The sequence below is a fragment of the Taurulus bubalis genome (genome assembly GCF_910589615.1).
Source record: "Taurulus bubalis genome assembly, chromosome: 14".
NCBI classification, from domain to species: Eukaryota; Metazoa; Chordata; class Actinopteri; order Perciformes; family Cottidae; genus Taurulus; species Taurulus bubalis.
In genome coordinates this window covers 6,984,735-7,008,302 of record NC_136602.1, presented here as the reverse complement: position 1 = coordinate 7,008,302, position 23,568 = coordinate 6,984,735, and the positions used below count along the sequence as shown (strand labels likewise).

The 23,568-nt window shown below is 42.6% G+C and overlaps 2 protein-coding genes across 3 annotated transcripts; one reads left to right on the top strand and one right to left on the bottom strand.

Moving 5' to 3' along the window:
- Positions 1-4,490: 4,490 nt before the first annotated feature.
- cfap36 (cilia and flagella associated protein 36) lies at positions 4,491-13,704 on the top strand. 2 transcript variants are annotated; one of them, XM_079230080.1, is made up of 11 exons: positions 4,491-4,672; positions 5,136-5,200; positions 5,317-5,418; positions 6,840-6,954; positions 7,057-7,144; positions 8,925-9,084; positions 10,878-10,983; positions 11,235-11,380; positions 11,812-11,976; positions 12,309-12,416; positions 12,656-13,704. In XM_079230080.1, exons 1-11 carry the CDS (start codon positions 4,567-4,569, stop codon positions 12,737-12,739), a joined length of 1,245 nt encoding a protein of 414 aa, XP_079086206.1. In that variant the 5' UTR covers positions 4,491-4,566; the 3' UTR covers positions 12,740-13,704. The 2 variants fall into 2 exon arrangements, with proteins under 2 accessions (XP_079086206.1, XP_079086207.1); XM_079230081.1 differs by lacking the exon at positions 12,309-12,416.
- Positions 13,705-13,949: 245 nt separating this feature from the next.
- Positions 13,950-23,199, bottom strand: ppp4r3b (protein phosphatase 4, regulatory subunit 3B; the record flags this gene model as incomplete). Its single annotated transcript, XM_079230278.1, has 16 exons — positions 13,950-16,346; positions 16,441-16,580; positions 16,671-16,819; positions 16,934-17,073; positions 17,184-17,353; positions 17,576-17,734; positions 18,063-18,104; positions 18,199-18,301; positions 18,462-18,593; positions 19,466-19,582; positions 19,746-19,862; positions 20,400-20,477; positions 21,071-21,694; positions 21,862-21,960; positions 22,407-22,462; positions 23,058-23,199. 16 exons carry the CDS (start codon positions 23,197-23,199, stop codon positions 16,239-16,241), a joined length of 2,376 nt encoding a protein of 791 aa, XP_079086404.1. The 3' UTR covers positions 13,950-16,238.
- Between the last annotated feature and the right edge of the window lie 369 nt (positions 23,200-23,568).

Sequence of the window (23,568 nt, the reverse complement as noted above, 5' to 3'; positions counted from 1 at the left end):
CCACGGACGTGACGAGGAGAACTTCCAGTGACAATGGACGCAACACACTGGGCCTTTGTAGCATTTTATTGTTGCCATTTTGAAGAAAACTTTGAAGATTGAAGTAATATCTGGTTTGAAGGACTTGATCGTGTTCACGGAAGAACTCAGGAAGGAAAGTAAACGCTCACCTGCAGTCTCGCACTTTTGATGGATTTTTTAAATAATGAACATTGAGTAATACACTGTAATAATAATAATAATAATGTAATAATTTTTCGCTCCAGATGAAATCTTACTGATGGGCTAATTACTATATGTCACTTTAGCTGTTGTGTGGCAGTCATCCTTTATCACCCTTTAAAAGGGGGGAAGATGGCTGGATGTCTATGCAGAGATGGAAACGCAGTGAGGACGTGTAGCTGCACTGGCTACATGTAGCATTAAAGATGCAGCCTTACTGTGCTTACGGAAGTGGATACTTTGGCCTCATGTAGGTAGTTTGTGTATCTTCAGCAGTATTTGGAATAATTCACCGTGCAATCCCATAATTACTTAAAAACCAATGATAACTTTCAATGATAACCATCTTTATCCCAGACTTAATCAACCTAAAACTATGATATATATAAACTGTTCATTTATTCCAATGTCATATGGCGTGAAAGAACAAGACAACCTTCTGTGTGCATATTAGTTATATTTTTGTCTTTTCAAAAGAGTCAAAATTGCAATTTCATTTCGACCCACAAGAACACACTGACATTGACAAGCATTGCCTTTAGTCCTGTAATGGAAACAAGCCCATGACTCATTTTGAGTGGTGACCCACAGTTGAGGAGCTGGTGCTCTTAATGGATTGATCAAATCATGTCCACCATGTTTTGAATCTCAATACCAGAAGCACTAAACACGATACTGACAGCCGTTACATAATCCAGGACACAATGCGTCATGTGTCTCTCCACAGCACTGTGTGTCAAGATGTTTTGTTCTATGGATGTCATAATTGAATTAGATGACGCACCTCTTCTGATGTGTTCATTACTCAACACCAAATGTACCACGGCGAGGAGTTTTCAATCAGTCGCCTCCGATGAAAAACTGCAAGTATGTTTCCCTGGAGGAAGAGGGGCCATTGATCTGGAAGGGTCCTTATATAGATAGTCATTCCATTTCCAATATACAAACCCAAGGAAAATGAGACGGATTGAATGGATATCTATACTATTCTTTTAAACGCACTCTTGTGACTCATTGAACAAATACTCAAAGGGACCAGAGGGTCTCTGCTGTCAGCCGAATCAATACGATGAATTTTTAACAGAGCTTGACAGTTGCAGTTGCTGCAGTTTAACCTCAAAGACATTGTTGCCTGTAATGTCCTGTCTGTTCCTGAACATATATTACCGTAACCGCGTGTGGAGGTGGAGGTACAAATACATGATTGTTAGTATAGAACAAACTAATTTATTTTTGATTGAAAGCTTGTGGCGACTTTCAATTGCATTTTGAATGATTGCATGAATGTCAGTGTAAGACTTTTACACACTTTTCTGTGAGCGCAACGTTTTGCAACAATGCTTGAGAGTTTGCAATGTGGGAAGTTTTTTTTTTTACTTCCAAGGCCATTTATTGAGAAAACAGGAAAAACTTTTCCAGTGAGAGCAACATGGTTATGTCTCCATGCACAATATGCAGGGTGTTATGGTCAGTGCTTTAATGGGAAAGGAGCACAGGTGTAGTGAGGGTTTCATCCGAATTCACTTTGCAGGAAGAACAATAGCATGTTTTAATTCTGCTGGGAAACTGACGTCAGAATGCATAGAAGGTTTATAATAATAGTTTATTTCACATCATTTATGGTGGATATCCCCAGTATTCTGCATACAGTATTTGTGCCTGCTCTTTTTTTGCTACAGGTTAAAATGTACGCCACCACTCACGTGCATCATACATGTTCCCTGTATGTACAGACAGCTCACATGCAGCTGACCCACTGATGCCAGTGGAAAATGAAACAAAACAAACCACTTGACAATTTTAATCTGGTCATGACGGATAAATGCTGCCATCTAGAGGATGTCTTTAGAAAGAACATTTCTTCTCACGTATATACCAGCGTTTCAAAAACACATTGTTTTGAACTGCTGTTTAATTATGTGCCAATTCTTATCAAATTTATAAAAGCTAGCGTGGTTTTCCTGCTTACGTTTCAACTGGAATTATGGTGATAGCTACTATTTTTTGGTATGAGAGGATCCTCAGATTATTCTTAATAGGATAATACATATTGTACTCAGAATAGTTAGTATATATATAGCATTAAAGTATAAATCAATAATAATGTGATAAACATAAGAGTTCCGTGATTAATTTGAATATGCATAAAACAAAAACAAAACGTTCCTATGCTGCTGTATGTTTGCCAAAACACTTGTTCTTCAAAATCTCATGACTCTTACGTGACACTAACACTTATATGCAGCAAACACAATCATCTGTTTCATTTCTGGAACAGCTTCTCCATTCAGAGTGAGTAGAACTTGAGCATTATCTCAATAATGACGTCCACATATTTCCTCGCGGAGCACTACGTCGACATTGTATTGCTTGTAATGTGACAGCTGATCTGGAGTCAGACTCAGTACTTTTTGCTGCTGTTATTGTCTGTGATTGTTTCACAGGGGGGCAGACAAACATGTACCCAAGTATTTGTGTGTATTGCTTGTTTATTTTGTTTTCAAACTATTTTGATCATTAAAAACAGCGACTGTTTTCCAGTTAACAGGGACCAGGACTCCACTTTTAATCAGCAACGGTTTACAATCTGCTACACGCATATGATCAAATCCAAGCAAAAACTATAGGAATGTTTCTGAATTACTGTCTGTCCGTCCATCCAGTGAGATTTAAGAGAATTGAGCCATTTTCAATGAATATTCTGTGAAATATTCTGTGTTTTCTTGAAGTCAGAAGGGTTGACAGGTTTGATGAGGCTGCAACGTTTAACAGACCAATTGAAATGCTCACTGTAGAACTTTTTAATGTCGCCTACCTTTATTCTATTGAATTGTTTCGGCATGACTGCTGCTTGCATGCCCTGCCTTTATGAAGTGTGCACAGTATAGCCTTTCTAGAGATAATAATGAAAGCTTATATACCTTTTAAAAATACAGAAGGAATGTCTATTTCTTGAAAATACCCTTGTTAATGCACACTACTGAATTATATGAGCGCTATGTTTTTACTCTTAATAAAACATTTTTATTCTTTGCTGCTTTGTGTCTGTGTGTGTTTGGGTTTAAGCATAAGTGACTTGTGTTTCCTTAAAACAAAGGCTGTTAATTAAAGCTGTGGCTTACCTCAGAAGTAAATCCTTAATACGTCATTGCACTGTGGCTCTTGCTCAGGCCTTATGTAGCCTCCATGAACAGGTTGGTTCAGGTTGCTCCAGGAACATATTGATTGTAGACAGAAAAATAATCAATAATATTGACCTGATTCACCGTAGAGAAACCCAAATCGCTGTAAGGTTGAAGTAGCACAGCCCTTCTAAATGCTTTACTTGAATCAACGATACATGATTCAAACATACAGAGAGGCAACATTTTACAGCTGAGATGTATTGAACTTTTAGTATTTTATTCATTTTGGTAAAAACGCCACGTGTAACTCATCATCAGGGCTGCCAAATAATAGAATAAGCAGCCTAATCGGCATTAATGATGCATTGATTAGATTATGATTATGATATTATCAGATAAAGAAAACGTAATCCATGTACAGATCAAAAGCACAAACACACACACACAATTATTAGTTTGTGTTTGCTCTATTGATGAGTGGTGGAATGTAACTATTACTTAAGTAATGTACTACATATACATTTGAGGTACTAGGGCTACTTAACGTGTTTTGTTTAAATGCATCTTTAAGTCTCTACTCTAATACGGTTCATTGGTAAATATTGTACTTTTTACTACAGTGCAATTATTCAAAAGCTTTATTTACTAATTACGTATGTAGTAATTGCACTAAACATATGGAGAGTTTATAAAATACGTCATGCAAAAATGTAACTTAAATTTTAACAATTTAAATTCATTTTTTGTAACCTTGAGGTTTTTAGTTAGCAAAAAAAGCATTTTGAATTAGTTTTCTTGGGCTTGTGATTTTTTTTTTTTCACACAGCAAATACAAAAAAAAAAAAATAATCAATAGTTTCAGTGCTTAATAATTCTCGAGTAATAAAATAAAAATAAAATAAAAATGGGCTCGAGCTCGCGCACGGCATCGGATTGACGTAAACGGTTACCTTAACAACCGATTAGGCGTCACCACCCCGTGCTGCAAATTCATGAGTGCGCTCTTTTTCCCCTCCCGGAGACGGTCCCGTCCCGTCAAGAGAGGAGGAAACCGAGGTTCCACGGGGACTCGTTCAGGACGGACAGTAAACTAGATGTCTTGGTCCAGCAGCTCGGGGGGTAAACATTATTATCGGTGTTGTCGCCGACCTGACGAGCATCGCCTCGCTGCTGCTGCTGCTGTTGTTGTTGTTGTTGTTGTTACTCAGCCGCAGCCAACATGGCTGAGGACGACAGCGAGTGGGTCGTAGAGAGCATCGTCGGCTACCTGGGGAGCCCCGAGTGGGTCATTCCCGTCACGGACTTCATGGAGAACAAATGCACAGGTAAAAAAAAAAAAACAGGTTACATGACGTCACAGGGAAGCTGTGTGCACCGTGAACTCCGAGGCTAAGCTAAAGCTAACTTGTGACTTGTTTGTAGGCTATAATATAAGCTATAAAGATATATATATATATATATATATATAAATATATATCCATATATGTACTGTTTAACAACTCTGCACAGTCAAAGCAGTGTCCTCGACGTGAGGCCACAAAGGACACAAGTAAGGCCAGCAAGTCGACAAAGGTAGCAAGTCATAACGCAAGGTAGCTATCAAGGTAACTTACTGACCTACCAAAAGGGTCGTGTGTTTTAACATGTTGTGTCATTTAAGCTACAAAACACACACAGTTAAGTAAATAAAGATAGTTTAGGGCGGGTTTTTAAAGGCCTCCAATGAGGCAGAGAATACATGTTGAATTACTAACATGTACATGTTATTATGTTGGTCCTTTTTCTTAGTTTTTGATGACGAAGATGAGAATAAGCTGTCATACACAGAGATCCACCAGCAGTATAAGAAACTGGTGAGTATAGTATATGGTGCAGATGTGCCAAACTGCCTCATAAACGACGCTCGTCAGGGGTTTTATGTTATTGACTCATCGGGGCTGGACTGATGTAAGCTGCTTTGCTTTTGTAGGTGGAGGAGCTGCTGGGGAATTACATGCAGGAGGTTGGCATCGACGAGCAGCAGTTTCTGGAAGCGTGCACCTCTCCTTTTGCCAAGTCCAAAACACTGCAGGTACCTTAAGCTCCCTGCTCGCACACCGCCAGCCTGCCAGTTTAACCTGAATGGAGAATCAAGGATGGGATTTGCTTACATAACCCCCCAGTTATGCTGCTTTGTAGATGGTGCCAAACAGAGCTGGTCTCCTACTTTAAGGCAGATGTGCATTTTCCTGATGACTCAGCAAAATGAGTCTGCAGTGTGTGATTAGGGCTGCGCCCTCTCAATCGATTAGACGACAAATCTGTCCTCACAGACGTCGTACCTCCACCATAGCTATGCCTGGTATACTCCTGTGTGTGTGTCCTTTTAACATATATTAAAATGTGTACCACCACAGTGCCTGTCAACTCTATATTAGTTACAGTCCATCGTTAGATTTTCCTTGGCACTGTGCAAGATTGGCAGATATGCCGATCTGGATTTCATCGCAATCCTCAGCAGACATGGATCTCATTAATTACCACTTAGATAAATAGTTAATGTCTGCAAAGCAGGTCAAATTCTCCTCGAGCAAAGATTAACAGCAGCAGAGGTTTCAGTGTGCAGAGGGTTTTTTTCTCCTGTTTCAGTTTGCTCATGCAGAGACTTCAAACATAGTGTTGCATTTTTCTCGCTTTTTGGCCTCTTGTATATGAGAGATTGCTTGCTAAAATCAGCGAAACACAATTTACCTTGATTAATTAAGAACTATTTAAAATGAACACTAATGATAATAAGTTCCTTCCATGTATTATCTTCATCTGAGACAGTTTTGCAGCATTACTCGGTTATTACTTTGTGTCAGCTAACATGTGAAGTCTGGCACATGTCACCGTATCGTCACTGTGAAAGTGGTTTATAGCATCGGTGCTGATGAGAGGAGACTTTCAGCTGGAGACAAAAGGGATGCAATCAACATAATCCCACCTCTCCAGATTTACCTACTGTAGCTGACTGTACCTTTTCTGTGATTAAAGTTTTTTAAGTGATTAAATTAACCCTGAGACACAGGATATACTGTAGGTCTGGGCTTCAGGCAGGGACGGTAAGAGAGACTGACAAAAGCGATGCTGAGCGACGGACTGAAAACCGAATGACCCACTTGAACTAAGAACACTGAACCTGTATTAAAGGTTGGCCAGAAAGACTTGCCGAGCATTAGCCTAGATGGAGGGGCAGACTTTTGAATGGAGGCGAGACGCTAATGTGAAAGATAAGGCTTAGGTACCACTCTGTTTGCAAACATAGCTTTATTTGTGTCGGGACTTGAGTTGACTGTACATCCTGTCCTGATCTGCAGATGGCTAACAGAGCAAGAATGTCCTCATAGGAACGCTGGCCAAATAGATTTTTACACATTGAAAATGTTTTCATTGTGTGATGGGTACATCAGCACTTGCATGCACTGTGTTTAAAGCTGTGCATACTGACCTTTGGTGGTTTTTGTCGTTCAGTCGGTGTTCCAGACAGTTCTGGCGACAGATGACTTCCAGGTATTTCACTCTATGATGGTCCAGAAGAACATGGAGCTGCAGCTTCAAGCCCTCCAAGTCATTAAAGAAAGAAACGGTAGGCCGGATTATAACACGCATTCACACACATACACACACGCTCAGAAACAGGAAATCACGACTGATATTGCTGCAAGTGATGCCCCTGCTCTGTGTGTAGGGGCCCTCCCTGAGTGTCTGACTGATGGTGTGGACGTGATGACAGAGCTGCAGGATCAAGAGATGAAAATCCTGCAGGAAGTTCTCAGGTAAGTCACCTCTTTCTCATTCTCTCTCTCTATCTTTCTCTACCTCCTACACACACAACGTTGACTGTCCTCCCTTTGAGATGTTTAAAAGGTTTTCTTAGACATTTAAACTCTTTGCAGTGGCGATTGATTGCATGCAAAACCACAATGATATCCTGACCTGACAGGTCTTGAATTATTTCCATCGAAGTAGAAATTGAGGGTGCATGAACGATGGATACAAAGGAAGATTCAAAGTTATGATCCTTTAACAGTCTAGTTGGGATGTTATGGGTAGCAATGATGAGTTGGCTAACATCTTATCCGCGTGTGGTTTTTTACTCTCTTAATTCTGACAAAAAATGTAGTTTATATTTATATTTTTAGGCTGAAATATCAAAATGAACCTATTCTGTACAACATTTAACAGTTTAAGTCACTACATCTGTATTCATTGAATTATTTTTACTCATGAATTCATTCAGTTATCATGTAATTAGATCTTAGTTTTTCCCCAAATTACACTCTTCTCATATTTCCACATTGTGTTAATGCGTCCGTTGCCATTACGTGTCCAGGTGTCTATAAGCTGCTGCCCCTGTTCTCTAATGGGATTTTGCTCGTGGCAGCCTGGCCAAGTAGAACACACGGAGTCTAACGGGACCGCAGTTAAGCTCCTTAGAGTCCAGCTAATTTAGATTGGAGGGATTGACACTAAACAAGCCACTGAGAGAAATAGTATTTTATCCCCTTTGTCTTACCAGGATACCTTGGCTGCTTATCAACTTTTTCATGTTTATCTTCTGGAATTCGTTTTCAGACATTATATAATGCCAATACAATGCCTTCACCATAGGCACTTGAATGCACCATGAAGGATTTGCAACGGCATTGCCATTCAATTACAAAATACCATGACATTTTGTTATGCAACTAACTGTTTACTGTGATGGATTTGGTACAATATACAGCATGCTTTATAGAATTGCTTTTCTCAGGTGCTGTAAACTCGGCACAGCAATACAGCAGTCTCACATCTGGCGGACTGATTTGAACTATATTCTGGTTACATAATAAGACATTTACAGTTTTAGCCTTGATTCACGTTCCAAATGTTCTGCTGTGCTATCAATATCTCAGCCAATACTTTTTGGATGTGATAAAATCCTCACAGGCTTTTTGAAAAAGCACCATCACAGCTGGAATGACTTCATTCAGTTTTGTTAAACACATCATTTCAGACAAATTCTGCAATAGTAAAAGATGCAATAAAAAGACAAGAAGGCCACAATCACTGAGAGTAACAATCCTACATCATGCATAATCTTTGTTTAATTCTCTCTCTCTCTCTCTCTCTCTCTCTCTCTCTCTCTCTCTCTCTCTGCATACCTATTGGTAAACGCTTTACGGAAGTCTCTTCTAATTAAAATCAAGTTGTTAAATAAATCAAATTAAAGGATCTGTGTGTGGGGCCCTGGCGATGCCTGGGAGCAATGGAGAGCATATTGCGGTTATCGCATGACGTTGCTGTCTTATTCTAGCTTCTAGTCCATTTGTTCCATCTGCCAAAGGTTAAATGTACAATAAAACCTGCTTAAATGTAGATTAGCCTCGCTCTTATCACGCCTGGGCTGCTAAACATACTCTTAAAGAAAGTGCAAGGGTGCTGTGGAATGCTCTGTCTCAGGACCAGTACAGGCATTGCAAAAACAATTACTTCTGCTTAGGCTAATTTATGCACAGAGAATATACCGACAGTGAGCCCTGGATCAAATATAATTTTCTTTTCTTTTATTCTCAGAAAGTCCAAAGAGGAGTATGATGAGGAGATGTCCAGGAGGCTGCTTTTAGATGAAGAGGTTGGTTCCACTTCCAGCAGCTGCTCAGATAAGCCAATGGCAGAAAGCAGTGAAGCCCATAATGCCGCCACTGCTCCCAGCCAACAAAGCAGCACGGCCAAGGTAAGGCATCGAGAGCAGGATGAGGCAAATAGGACCTGTACAACCAGTATGAGACGAATGGGACATGTAAAACCAGTATGAGACAAATAGGATGCGTAAAACCAGTATGAGACAAATAGAACGGGTAAAACCAGTATGAGACCAATAGGACGGATAAAACCAGTATGAGACCAATAGGACGGGTAAAACCAGTATGAGACCAATAGGACGTGTAAAACCAGTATGAGACCAATAGGACGGGTAAAACCAGTATGAGACCAATAGGACGTGTAAAACCAGTATGAGACCAATAGGACGGGTAAAACCAGTATGAGACAAATAGGACGTGTAAAACCAGTATGAGACAAATAGGACGTGTAAAACCAGTATGAGACAAATAGGACGGGTAAAACCAGTATGAGACCAATAGGACGTGTAAAACCAGTATGAGACCAATAGGACGTGTAAAACCAGTATGAGACCAATAGGACGTGTAAAACCAGTATGAGACCAATAGGACATGTAAAACCAGTATGAGACCAATAGGACGTGTAAAACCAGTATGAGACCAATAGGACGTGTAAAACCAGTATGAGACCAATAGGACATGTAAAACCAGTATGAGACCAATAGGACGTGTAAAACCAGTATGAGACCAATAGGACGTGTAAAACCAGTATGAGACAAATAGGACGGGTAAAACCAGTATGAGACCAATAGGACGTGTAAAACCAGCAGCACCTCTGTGGTACGTTTGTCAGACTTGTATCTCCCTGCTCAGACTCAGTGCATAGCGCATACTACCACTGCTTAATGCTTATTGCCAACATTCCCCCTTAAAGCCCAATCTCGCCTTTTTATAACGTGACCCTGTCTCCAATGTGCCGTTCATCCCACGCTAAGCCCAACGCTGAGGGGAACGCTGACAGCAGCCGCAGTAACGGTCACCACGGCCCGCTAGTGAACGGAAACACTGCCACTGAATTGAATCCGGTAACTGAACATTTTAATAAACACGCCACAGTGTACTGCCCAACCTGAGGATGCATTAATACCATTTCACCTGAAGCAGCACAGAGGGAAACGTGTTGGTACATGAGCAACTGAATGTATGGGAATTGGGTTTTGTTTGGCCTGCATGGTACACAAGTATTGGCATGTTTGAAAGTATCAGTGCATCCTGAGGGCAGGTAGTATTTAGTTAGTTATAGGTAGTTTCATAGCCTGCGTAGTACAACGCTTTGTAGACTGAGGTCGCTAGATTCAAATATTTGCTGACTGCAGGGAGACTGTTTTTCAGAATCCAGCAATGTTTACAGTAATCTGACACACGAGTGCTGACAAGTCCACAATCTGAGGACTATATGCGGTTGTAGCAGCATTAGCATGTTGCAATAGTGGGCTGATCAGTGTTTGTGTCATCTGTCCGACATGTGTTAAAGGGATCGTTCATCCCCAAATAAAAAAAATCCATATTTTTTCCTTTGACCTGTAGTGCTATTTATCTATCTAAATGGTTTTGGCGCGAGTTGCCTCGTTTTGGAGAGAAGAAAATGCATTTGAAAAAATACCTCACTGCTCCCATCAAGGTCTTTGGAGTAACTGGGTCATGATTTCTGAAAAGAGACATCGCTTTAAGTGTATTTTGTTGGCACTTTGAGCCCCACAATCTTAATGGCTGATACCTCCAAACCTTTGCAACTCATGCCAAAACAATCTAGATGAATAAACAGCACCACTGGTCAGAGAAAAAATATGTATATTTGATCTTGTGGTGAACTCTCCCTTTAATGCGCATGGGTACCTTCCTCCAGGTCAACGGCAAATCTGTCACAAAGGGAGAAAGCCAGACGGACGCCGCAGTAGGAGGAGATACGAAAAGTGCAGCCAAGCGCAGCTCCACGTCTAAACCCACAGCAGGTATTCAGTCTCCACCAACTCTGAGCTGCTCTTCTTTTTGTCTCATAAAAAAATAAATCAACACCACATTGAGTCGGTTTACTGGTTTTCTTTTCAATCTTGAGAAAGCCCTGAATATATTGAAATTATAGTTATCAAAACAAATATATTCATAGATCCATTTATATGTTGTTTAACACACCAACCTGAGAATGCTGCAAAGTTATCAAACTGATTTGGACATGTGTGTGCGTGTGTGTGTGTGTGTACAGATATTGGCAGTAATGGTGTGTCCAGAGTCCTTCCAGCACTGAGAGCTCCAGTAAAGTCCGGTGAACCCTCCGTCGGCCTCGGTCCTGCAGCCGAGGCGTGTCTGGAGGAGGCGCACAGGGAGGCGGGCTTCTCCAAGCCATACACTGTGAGTCCGTCCTGCCCCTCCATTCATTCAGCACAGTTGTGTGAAGTTGTTGTTTTTTGTCTGAACAGTAAGACATCAAATTCCCTCGTGGGAGAACCAGAACCAGGTCTTCACGGAGTAGACTGTCAGACCCTTTTGCAGTCAAAAATAGTGGTTTTCTAAAGGCACTCTGGTGCTGGGACTCAAGAATCTGGGAGTTTTAACAGCTGAGATCAGTTCAGTGCATAACACACATATCCAGCACAACTCCGAGCTTCCTGAAAACGCAATGTAAAATGCCACTAGAATGAGTTAAGTTATTACTTTGATAAACATACGTGTTTTTTTTTTGTTGCTCATTAGTGCCCCAATATAATTTTTTTTGAAATTGTGCAGGGTTTGTGTCGTACCGCTTCTCCTCCCGTTTCACCTCCACCTCCCCTTCCCTCCAGGAGTTAACGGAGTCTCAGCAGGAGCAGCTCCAGCAGAGGGCGGCATATCTGCGGCAACAGCGAGACAAGCTGCACGCACTGAAAAAAGAGCAGCAGAAATCCAAGCAGGGGGCCGCACCAGAGGAGACACCCAGCACCACCACCAGCACCACCAGCACCGTCCCGGTAAGTACAGCCCCGCACTGTGTCTTCATTGAACCTCCCTTCCCCAAAAGGTCGGGTAGCAAAGGTCGATGTAATTAACTATGTATTTGGAGACATATTGGCCTGTAGGAGGTTATGCCAGGGCTTTATCATTTAGATTTCATTTTTATTTTGCTCACCTTTTTTCATCTTTTTAAATCCAGAACCACATTCTTGATTTCACCTGATTTTTCTTTAACCCACATATTTTTCCTTCCTGCTTTTTCTTTCTTTTCCTTCGAATCATCCTGTCGACTTATTTATCGGGTGGTTGCTCGCTCGTCATTTCATTTCTGCCTGATCTGGCTTGTCAGGAGGCGGTGGGGCAGTCCCAGAGGAACGGAGCCTGTCCCCCTCCTCCTCTTCCTCCTGCTGCTACTCTTCCTCCAGCACAACTCTCTGCTCACTCCTCCAAACAGAAGGTGATCCATCAACTGCTTCTGTCGCGCTCGGTCACAATCCCCCAAAAACAGAAAAGTTCCTTTAGATCTATACGGCTTTATAAGCAACACTGACAATACATGTGTCAGAGCCATATTTCCAATAGCAGCTGCTTCTGTTTACATTTCTAGCTGATCGTGCATAGACGTGTGCTTGGTTGTTTTTCCCTCAACACTTTGCCTTCAGCCACTAGTGGTGATTGTTGTATTTCTTCTTGCAGGAGATATCTGCTGAGGAGAGGAAGAAGCTACAGAAGAGAAAACATCTGGCTGACAAGCTGAAAGAGGAAGTGATAAAGAAATAACTGCAATATTCCAAATGATATCCCCTCCCGTTCGCTCCGTTAATCTCACGTCTTCCTTCACGCTGCCTCCTCCAGCCAGATAATTCACTTTGCGTAACACAGATCTCCAAAGAAACACAAACATGAGATCTCCCTTCTTCAAAGTTATTTTTCGTCCCCGTTCACAAGGGAAGGAGGGACATCTGCTTGTATGTTTGGGACGTACCAGTGCGTCTCCACTCGTATGAGCAAGTATTCGAGCATGTTTGACTGAGAAAGTGGCGAAAACACGACAACCAGTCGGGCAGCATGCTGCCAGTGTTCCTAGAGTTGAGTGGAGAACTCAGAGGGCTTTTACTTTACATCACTAGACACACTTGTGTCCACAGGGCTCCTTATTTGCCACTGGCTGCACTACATTTACTTTAATGTCATTTAGTCTGTGTCCAAATTCTAAATGCAAAATGTTATGGACGGTATAGAGGCCTCGAAACACGCCCACGCTGGAATGAAAACTGCATGTACGCTACTAAAAATCTAACAATGCAGTGCTTCACTATTGATAGTATTGTTTATATGCAACACGGCACTGATCGGTGATGATCCAAAACCATGCCTCTTTTTTCTCGCCAGAGTAAACCAGTGACTAGTGACTGGAGGAGTGATTTTGAACACATCCCTGCATGTTTCTCTAGAAAAGTTTTTTTTTTTTTTTTTAAAAAGGTCATGAATGTATCCGTGAGTGACGGGTTCATGCTGGTGGAAGAGTTTTACGTTAGCGGGACAGTCTTGTCGAGAGCGTTCCCCAGAGGGCGGAGTCAGCCGGCACGCCATGAAGGTGATGACTGTAGCAGCTCATCCTCGGCGAGGAGCGCTGTGGAAGTCGTCAAGAGGAACAAGCGTGTGATCGTGAAGGGGCCAAGCCAACGGTGTGTCGCTTCCTACGAGGGATGCAGTATTTCATGTACGCTGTTTAATAAATCACATTTTATAGAAACAAGCTCGACCCCAGACTTTGTGTGTATAAAAGCCACAGCCATCTTTTAGGTACCGGTTCTCCGATCGATCCGTTTTAGTGCTTTGGTGTCATGCAGAGCAAACGAGGGATTCATTACCACATGTTCTTGTTTGTATTTAGAACACTCTCCTCAGGAGAGAGTACGGCAAACTTTTACTGGTACAAAAACATGTCAATACTGTCGATTCCTTGCTGTAACATTTGTACAAATTGTATTCCACTAAGTAACATCTCAAATGGAATAATTAAAAAAAACAATTAGATTATTTTAGAGCTCCAATTGCCCAATCAGTAAATTATTAAAACAAAGCCAGATTTACAAGTTCAATGTCAGGGTCACATTTAATTTCAAAACTTATCAAATAAATTCATACAAATGTTAAGAATGGATAGTGGTAGTAAATGCACTTGGTACAAATTCATCAAGGAGGAGGGGGGGGGGGGGCGGGGCAAAAAACAGTCAAATTGTTGGGCGTCGCTAACTGACAGGAAAGACAATTCGCTGCTCATGTACGGCTGAACTCCTGAAAAGCACATTATTGGCAATATTTGTACACGTGCTCCTGCTCAGAAGTTCGAGACAAGACGTCCGTGTGATTCGGCATTTCTAGCTCCGTTTTGACTCCTCTCCGGCCTCCCAGTGTGCTTGTGGCGGGACCAGGAGAGGAGATGCAACACGAGAAATGTTCCAACCCGACGACGACCCGCCTCTTCCGACATCGTCATGCCTGTGCGTCGTCAGAAATGGTCCGCTTACAGTTAGATTCGATAACTGCACTGCATCAACTCTGGGGTTAAATCATCTTTTCATAACTAATAAGCAGCTCATCCAATCAGAATATTAATTGAACTTAAAAAAAATAGAAGGTTTTCCTTCAACTTATTTTTGATCTGGAGAGTTGTTTTTATGTCGCGGGCCAAAGACCTGGATCAACTGGTGTTTAACATTCTGGACCTTCAAACTGGGATAAAAGCCCCTGGCACCTCGAGCCCCTCGGCGTTTCACCGCTAGCAGAGTGACCGTGCTCAGACGTGGTGGGTGGCGGTTTGTTTCTGACGCAAAGTGAACTCTGAACCTGAGATCCGTCTGAGAGAAAGAAGGGTGCCAAGTGTTAAAACAAGAGTGTGCACTAAACCTACTCTAACACCAACAGCTCAGGTTTGTCACCCAGTTAAAACAAAAGATGTGCGCATCATAACGAGGCCACAAAATTCTTTAAATCCACTAAAAATGTAAAACTCCAGACATCCTCAAAATGTTGGCTGCAAAAATGACTTTACTGCAGTTTTAATACGTTAATTTTTTTTTTAAAACCAGCATTTGTAACTTCTCTGCATTTTACATTGAATCAAATGAACTGGACTGAAGGGTAAACAGGGACCCCCACCTTTTGTGCAACAACAACAAAAATACACAGGTAGGTAGGCATCGCTCTCCCCTTTGAAAATCAGATCAGGGAAAATGATTAAAAAGGAAAAAAACAAAACATCTGTACAGTACTTTTGAACAAAGTCATGAAATACAGGATTTCTGGCATACGCAGTCCTGTGTGTGAGACGCCGTGTGTGATGTGTGTGTGTGCCTTGGCCATATTGACGCCATGGCTTTTGTAAGTTTGAGTCCTGCTCCTCTGGATGTAAGCCTCATAACTGCTGAGTTTTATCATCCTGGTACATTTGGGACCTCCCTCGTCTCTCAACATTTCATTTCATTCTTCCATGTTGCCTAGATCCCTTTATCCCCGACAAAAGTGAACCGTTCCGTTGGCAGGGTGGCACACGCTGCTTCAGCCAGTCAAGCTTTCTACAACTATGGCGGCTAGTCCTGCTAGCCTGACTGGCCTGCTGAACAGTTCGTACACTGGCTGGTTGGGTTCTGGCTTCCTCTGTCTCCGGAGCTCATTGGTTTTGGGTTCAAGAAGGATGGAAGGGGCGAGTTCAAATGAGGGTTTCCTGTGGGGGTGCTGTCGTACGGCAGCTTCCTTGCTACTACTGTTGCTATAGCAACAAGGCAGAGTCAGGAACCGCCTTGGCAACGTCACGTCCGCCGAAGCCTCTCTGGTCGGTACGTAGGATGGCGGATGAGGAGGAGAAAAGTTGTCGAGGAGGAGGTCAGAACTGGGAAAGCAGGAGAGTTATGAAGGAGAAGAGGAGTCAGTTTGCAAAGAGTCAACGAGTTTCCCCTCGGGAGGAAGAAGGGGAATTTGGGGATCTTCTAGAGGAGGCCGGTATAAAAAAAAGAGGTAAAATCAACAGACTGAAGGAACAGACTGATTTGTCTTTATTTCCAACAGAGACGCTCTCCATCTCCTTCCACGGAGGGAGAAAAGAGCAGCAGAGATCAGGAGGGACTGGGTGAGGTGGGAGCTCGTCTTTGCCCGTCTCCTCAGTGAGACTGACAGGTGGCGCAGGCAGGCCAAGGACCAATGAGGCGACCAGAGGAGGGAGGATGGGAGGGACTCAAGTGTCTGTCCACTACGACCAAACGGAGGACAATTAGCCTTAAGAGCTCAGGCGGGACCGCTTCCTTGGAGTTAACTCTTCCTCCTCATCTTCTTCTTCCTCTTCATCCTCATCGTCAGGGTAGTCCACCAAACCAACCAGAGCCGTCTAGGAGAAGCAGAAGGGGAGGGGGGAGCAGTGAGAAAAATGCCCACATAGGAAGCACAAGCAAGTCCTTGTGACTGTGACTGCTAGTCTTTACCTTCACTACTGGAGTGGCAGGAAGAGCAACTGTTTTGACGGAGGAAGTTGAACTGTTGTTTGGAGTGAGGGCTGGTGAGGCAGGTGGGATCACAGCAGCTTTCCCATTATTATTGGCACCATTTGCTCCGTTGGCCGCTCCTGCAGTCACACAGATTGTAAATATCAAAATTGAAGGTGTCGCAATCTGGGCGGGAAGACTTTACGCGCAGCAATACCAGAGCAGCTTACCTTTTTTGGCTTCCATGTACTTGCCGTAGCTGTCGGAGAAGTCTTCCTCCATTCGGCTCTTCTCCACAGCCTCTCCATCGTCGTCGTCGTCGTCATCATTGAACCACAACTCCTCATCCTCGTCCATCGACCGTGCGTCTCTGCGATATCTACAAGGGGCGGGGGGAAATCCACTTAATGAGGTACGGTCATCTACAGAAAAAGATAACAAAATATTTTCCTTCATGTATGGGGAGCCATTTATGTCCCATCAGTCTCCTGACCTGTTGAGTCTTTGACTCTGCCGGTCTTTCTCCTGCTCGTACCGGCCTTTGAGGCCCTTGAAAGTCTGGACGTACTCGATGGATTCAAGTGCTTTGTAGAAGTTATCCACAATGTGAGCTATGAGAGACTTAATGTCCTCCTGGAAAGAGAAGAAATGAAAGAAAAAAATAATCACAACCAATCCAGTTTCAGTGCACACAACCAATACTAATGTTCTCATTACGGTACATTTGTTGTGCGTCTACACACCACTTTGATGAACTCAAAGAGCTCTATGATGGCCGAGTTGAGGAGGTTGTATCGGGTGCCGTTGTCCAGCAGGGCATTAATGACGGGCTCAAACAGGTTCCCTTTGATGATGTAGCGGTTGTAGTACTCATCCTTCAGACCAATGATCCTGCGCATGAAACGCAGGGCACCTAGGGAAAAAACAGACAGCGTAGCAAAAATGAAGCAGTTTGCTTTTGCATGAAAGTTCACTGGTGTGAGATGCAACTAGCAGACCCACAGCTCAGATACAGTCAATCCACGACTGTATACTTAGTAAATGTTCATTCATAAAGTAGGACAACTGACAGAACTTTAAGAGAAGGACAGGAAAAGCAGCAGAATGGTGTGTGTTTGTGTGTGTGAGAACTTACAAAGAGCAAGGAAGGTGTGTTTTGAGTTCATGAGCACCAGCACTCTCCTGAGCAGGTCTTTGTTCATAATGTAGGTCTTGATGTGATAGGTGTGGTGCTCCACACAGAAAGTCAGGAGCTCCAGGATTAGCGCCAGCAGCTGAGCGGTCTGGAAGTTGTCTATACAAAATGTAAAAAAAGCAAATGAGCAACGCAACATTTCCAAAATTGACATGCTGTAGATAACCATTTTCTAGTACTACATTTAAAGCAATTGTGCAACATAATGCAATTATATTGTGACTTTCAAACTAAATCACAGCTACTTCATCATTTAAGCCATTATGAAGAGGTACATGGCAAATGTACACCTTTTCTGGTGCGTGAGACTAAAAGAGAATGGAAATGCAATATTACTATAACTAGTGTCAAGACTATCAATTTTCAGTCAAGGTTTTTTTTGACGGTTGGGCGGTTCATGACTGATGTTGAGTTACGAAACACTCACCTGGACAGACGGGGTTGATCTTGGCTGATCCCTCCTGCAGATCTGAAAGGCCATGGCACAGAGCAATCAGTCAATAGCTGTTTATCTTACAGTCTGAAACACTCCAGTTTATGCAAGGTCTCTGTCCCCAGCTCACCTTTTGAGTTTTTGTCATGTGCAGTATTGGCCAGCAGAGGAGCAGTCAGGACGTGCATGCAGTACTTGTAGAAGAAACTCAGAAATTCTGTCTTCTCAGTTTTCTGTGAGGAAACAGATAAGATTGAGAAAAGCTTTTAATGTTGGACAAAACAAACAGGGGTTTGGAATTTACCGGCAGGCCTCAGTGTGTGTGTGGTCGTCAAGACTGGGTTTTTATTGCCGGCCACCATTAAAATTCTTATGTGTGTTAGTTCTGCTTACATTGGTGGAAGCCAGCATGTTCTCAGGGTCGATGAGCGTCCTGAGCAAACCCATCAGCTGGACAGCCCCGCCTAACTCTGGGTCAGAGTCACAAATCATCTGCTTGATCACAACATTTATCAGCAGAACATCCTGTAAACAAAAGAAAACAGTAGAAAATAGTTAAAATAATGCGATTTTTGCACGACACATTAAGCGACCAACACCACTGGGAGATAATTTAAAGAAAGATTATGGATTCCCTGAACTATACCGTCTCTACGTTTATGTATAGAAGTGGAAGAAAAACAAAAAAGGGCTTTATCGAACTAGTAGATGGTAAATGGACTGTACTCGAAGCGCTTTCACACTACTTGTCATCATTCATACACCGATGGCAGAGGCTAAGGTTCCACCAGCCCATCAGGACGAACTAACATTCATACACCATAGGCACAGCTACGGGAGTTAAGTGTCTTGCCCAAGGACACATCGACATGGGCTAGCGAAGCCGGGGATCGAACCTTCGATCCTCTGATTGAAGGACGACCCTGTTCTCAACTGAGACAGTCGCCCACAAAAGCATAGTTGTTTTCTCTCCCAGTTGTAGGCGTCTTGTATATCCACATTGAATGTTACGCTATTTTGAAGTGTTCACACTTGCACAGGATTAAAAAAGATATTTAGAGTTAACCTCAATTACTAAGTGCTTGAGGAGCCCTGCTCTTAGAGCCGGAAAGGCTTCACGTGCACATTCAGGCCGTCATTTGGAAGGCTTTTTGCCATGTGCAAGTATTATTGCACATGAAGTGTATGTAAAATTGATACAGCACAGAGCTATAAAAAAAAGTTTACAGGGGAAATCCTATAAAATGTACGTTTGTATAATCACTCAGTCTACAATATTTCATATAAATATCAATCAACTTGAGGACAGTACATCATTTAAATATGTTCAACCATTCCACTTTTCTCATCAATACTGTGCTACATGAAACTGTTGTTGGTGGTGTTTCGATGCTTACGTCGTCTGTCTGCTGCGGTTCCTGCATGACAAACTCCCTGACCATGGAGGGGCTGAATTCCACCAGGTAAGAGAAGATGTCTGTCGCCGCTACCCTCACCTGCAGGTCATCCATTCCCTGAACAGGAGCAAAATAGGAGTTGAAGACCAGAAAAAAAAAAGAGTTTGACATTAAAATGTGTCCCCAGTTTGATCATTCATAGGCAGAAGACTCATTTGGGGTGTGATAAACCAAGGAACTGTTTCATTAACAACAAATTCATGCAACGGCCAGAACATACCATGACTATTTCAAGAGCAGGTAAAATGCCTAGATTTGCCAGAGTTTTGAAGAAAGCGTCCCTGTTTTGTGGCTGCAACGTTTGTGAAAAAGCACAGAATTCCTTGACAAAGTTCACCTGAAATTTAAAAAGAGAAAAAAAAAATATGGAACGGTTGATCTGACAGCTTAAAGTAAACGGTTAAAAGTCATTGACAAAAATATTATTTCCAAGCATTGTTTCATTTGTAATATTGGACAGCAGACAGATAATTTATTTTTAGTCTCAAACAGTGATCTTCTCCATTCCTTGATACAAAAGAATGAAAAGAAAACTGCATGGACCAACAGAATCAATCATTTCTCATTTTACTCTCAGCGAGAGTCTGCACTGTTGAATGAATAATGTTGCCAAAGTTGTCCAATAGACAAAGAGCTAATAGACATCAAAACCATTATGGAAAACCGTGCAGTAAATATTTAACCCTTGCAAAAGTAGTAGCATTGCAGACAGCAGAATTAACTCATATAACAAGAGCAGTAATACAGAGCACATTCCCACAACACTGAATGTCAATATTACAATACCATCCAACCTTCAGGTTTCTACATTTCAACCAGAAAATTTATAAAATCACAACATCTGGCCGAGAGAATTATTAACTGTTTGACTTACAAGCTCTCTCCTTTTACTGTCTTCTGTGGCTTCATCTGTGAGCTGTGCGAAGACCTCCGTTAGGAACTTCTCGTCCTCCTTTGGCACATGAAAAAAAGGGTTAAGAAATAAAAGGCTTGAAATGCAAATATAAACAGAATACAAAACTCATCCTGGGCAGTTTTTTATTCCACTTTTGAATAAACAAAATGTATATATATTTTTTTTTAAGTGAGTCATTCCAAAAACAGAGGGAACCCATGATTCAGCCACTTCACCCCGCATTATCCCCAAAACACAACCATAGGATGTAGAAAACGTGAATATGAAATGGGTGCTCTGTAAGGTGCCGTTTGCATCATGAAAATGATTGTATGGTACAAATGTTCAATGAACACCTGACTCGTGTATAGAAATCCACTTAAAAGCAATACAATATATCTTAACACCATTCAAAGATATTTTGATTATTTTATAACTTCATAGTTCAATCGTCACAAGACAAAACTAGATACACAGACACACACGTGCCAAAAATGCATAAATTTAAACGTCTCCTAAGTGACCACATGCATTATGAATTAATTAACTAATTATAGATTTGGGAAAATACTGCAGAAGCAGAAATGTTCAACCGGTACAGAAATTAAAATGGCTTGTTGATAAATGTGCTTTAATAAATAAAACCTTACCTGCAGCATACTGACAATCTCCACCTTGTTGAAGAAGATGAAGGAGGTGAGTGTGGACAGGAAGTTCTCCTCAAAAACAGATGGTGTAGGCAGGATGATGTCCTGGATGTACTGCACCCGGTAGGTTTGGTGGATCTTCTGCCGCAGCTCAGAGTCCGTGATAGGGATCACCTCCTTAAACTTAGCCGTCTTGGTCAAGAATTCCCGGTGCCGTTTAGGCTGAACCAGCGCTGGGTCATACTCGAGGCAGCCCACCACATCCATGATACAGTCATCAGAGAACATCACCTCAAAGAGGGCCGCTTTATTGAGGAACAAGACACCACGGACAATCTCATAGAGGTGATGTAGACCTTCCCTGTTGTCCAGGTCCTCACATACTCTGAAGAGACCCAGGAGTTTCTTGATGTAGCTCTCACTCATCAGGGCCAGGGCCAGTTTTTCCCTCCGGATGGGCGAAGACAGGACAGAGGTAACCAGGTCAGCGATCTCCTCCAGTCGGCTTAGCTCACAAGGAGGGAGCTCCACCAGGTGGCTTGTTTCTGGAATCTCCTCGAAGCGCTCCTCTTCCGACTCATCAATAGGGTCCTGGGTGATGTCCAGGGCAGGGTCCTTGCCTTGAACCTGGGAAATAAATAGTTTGTAGATATGAAGTGAAGCATTTCAGTATCAATGTGCTGCCTTCTGCATTTTGTGCTAGCGTCAATAGAACTCAGCACTGTTGCCGAGTGTGTACTCCCCAGTAAACAAACGTTTTAAAAGAAAACTGCACAAAACTGGATTTAATTTACCTGGCAAATCTTCTCCCATATCTCATCGCAGCCGACCTTTTCCTGGAAACTTAGGGCAAGGTCATAATTATCTGCTTCCGACCAGACAATCAGTGTGTCCTGGTGGGAGGAAAAATAAGCATCAAACTGTATACAAAGAAATGCTTATCATATTTACAGGACACACTCAAACACGGGTGCATGCGCTCTCAGACAAACAAACAAAAACACACACCTCAAAAAGAGTAAGACATCACATATTACCAACACACATACAAGCTCTTTTCCAGTCTTTGTGATGTCCAGATGTATTATCTCAAACCATGTGTGTCACAAATCTATCTCATGGTACCGACTGTTAAAAAACAAGTTCACTGGTATTGTGACCAGGTTTACACTGGGATCAGATACTGATCGTCTGCACTGTATCTGTGTGGCAGTACGTGTGAAGCAACAGGCCTCAATGTTGAAATTATTAAATTTTCACACTGTAATTAAAGAATGACCAAGGTATGCCTGGGCATGCCTTTTTGTAGCTGATCCAGACTCAGATCATCTATTCTTACCTGTTGTTTCTGATATGCAGTATTCGGGCTTATCTTCGACTCCAATAGCAGAGATCCTAAAAACACAAAGACTTGGGTAACTTCTCATCTCCGAGCTAGTGCCAACGCTCACAGCAACGAGAACCAGACGCTAACGTCACCACATTATTGAAGGTTACGGTCAATTAACCTGTCTGGCAGGCAGAGAGCATGAAACGCGAAGACGACAATGTGAAACGCGGAATAAAATAATGTTGCATAATAAATACTACGTTAAAACCAACAACAGCGGGAATATTATAACTAAAATATCCCTTTTCTAGTGTTATTCGTTGTTTGGGATGATTTGTGCGTGGACCTACAGATGTCTACTAACCGGAGTGATAATAAGTTTGTACATTTAAGACAACACTTTGAAGGCCCCCCATGCTACCGAGAGCCTGTCGCCTTGCTAACTAGGCTCGCTAGCTCCAGCTACTCAATAAAACACTCCGTTTTATCGAGTCCCAACATTAAGGACTCACTGGCTCCAAAAAATAAAAGCTGCTAATTCAAAGAAGCGAACCCCGAATAAGAAACCAAAGAAGACACAGAAGACACCTTTCTGTCCGAACAACCAGAAGTTAGCGTGCTAACGCAGCGCCAACGCGGCTGCGCTAGCCGGGTACTTACCGTCCGATTCGGCCCGAACTAACAACGAGATTCCCTTCAAACGTTCAACAAACGTGGACGAGACGTGTCCGGTGCCCCGATCGTCCCACTGCCGGTCTTCGTTCAGCGTGTACACCTTCACCCGCCGCCGAGTGTCCGACATGGTTAACCCGAGTCGGAGCTAACAAACTATCGCCTCACCCCGTCTGTTGGTTTCCGAGCCTCGATCTGTTAACTTTGTTTCCACCCGCATGTTATAAAACATGCGCGTGCGAGGGAAGGTTCACCGTAGCGGTGAAGCGTACCGGCAGCTGCTTTCATAAACACATTACGTTCACGGCCGGGAAACGACTCGACGGGGAGGCCTATTGTCAGACTGTAGATTTCACAGAGAACACAACAACTCTTCACGGGCCTGTCTTGCTAACGTCCACAGGCCGCCATCTTGTAATCCGATCTTGTGTTCTTTTTCTTCTTCGACGTCAATCAAGCGCTAACCGCCGCGGGGTCTCCGCCCCCTCCGAGCGACGTC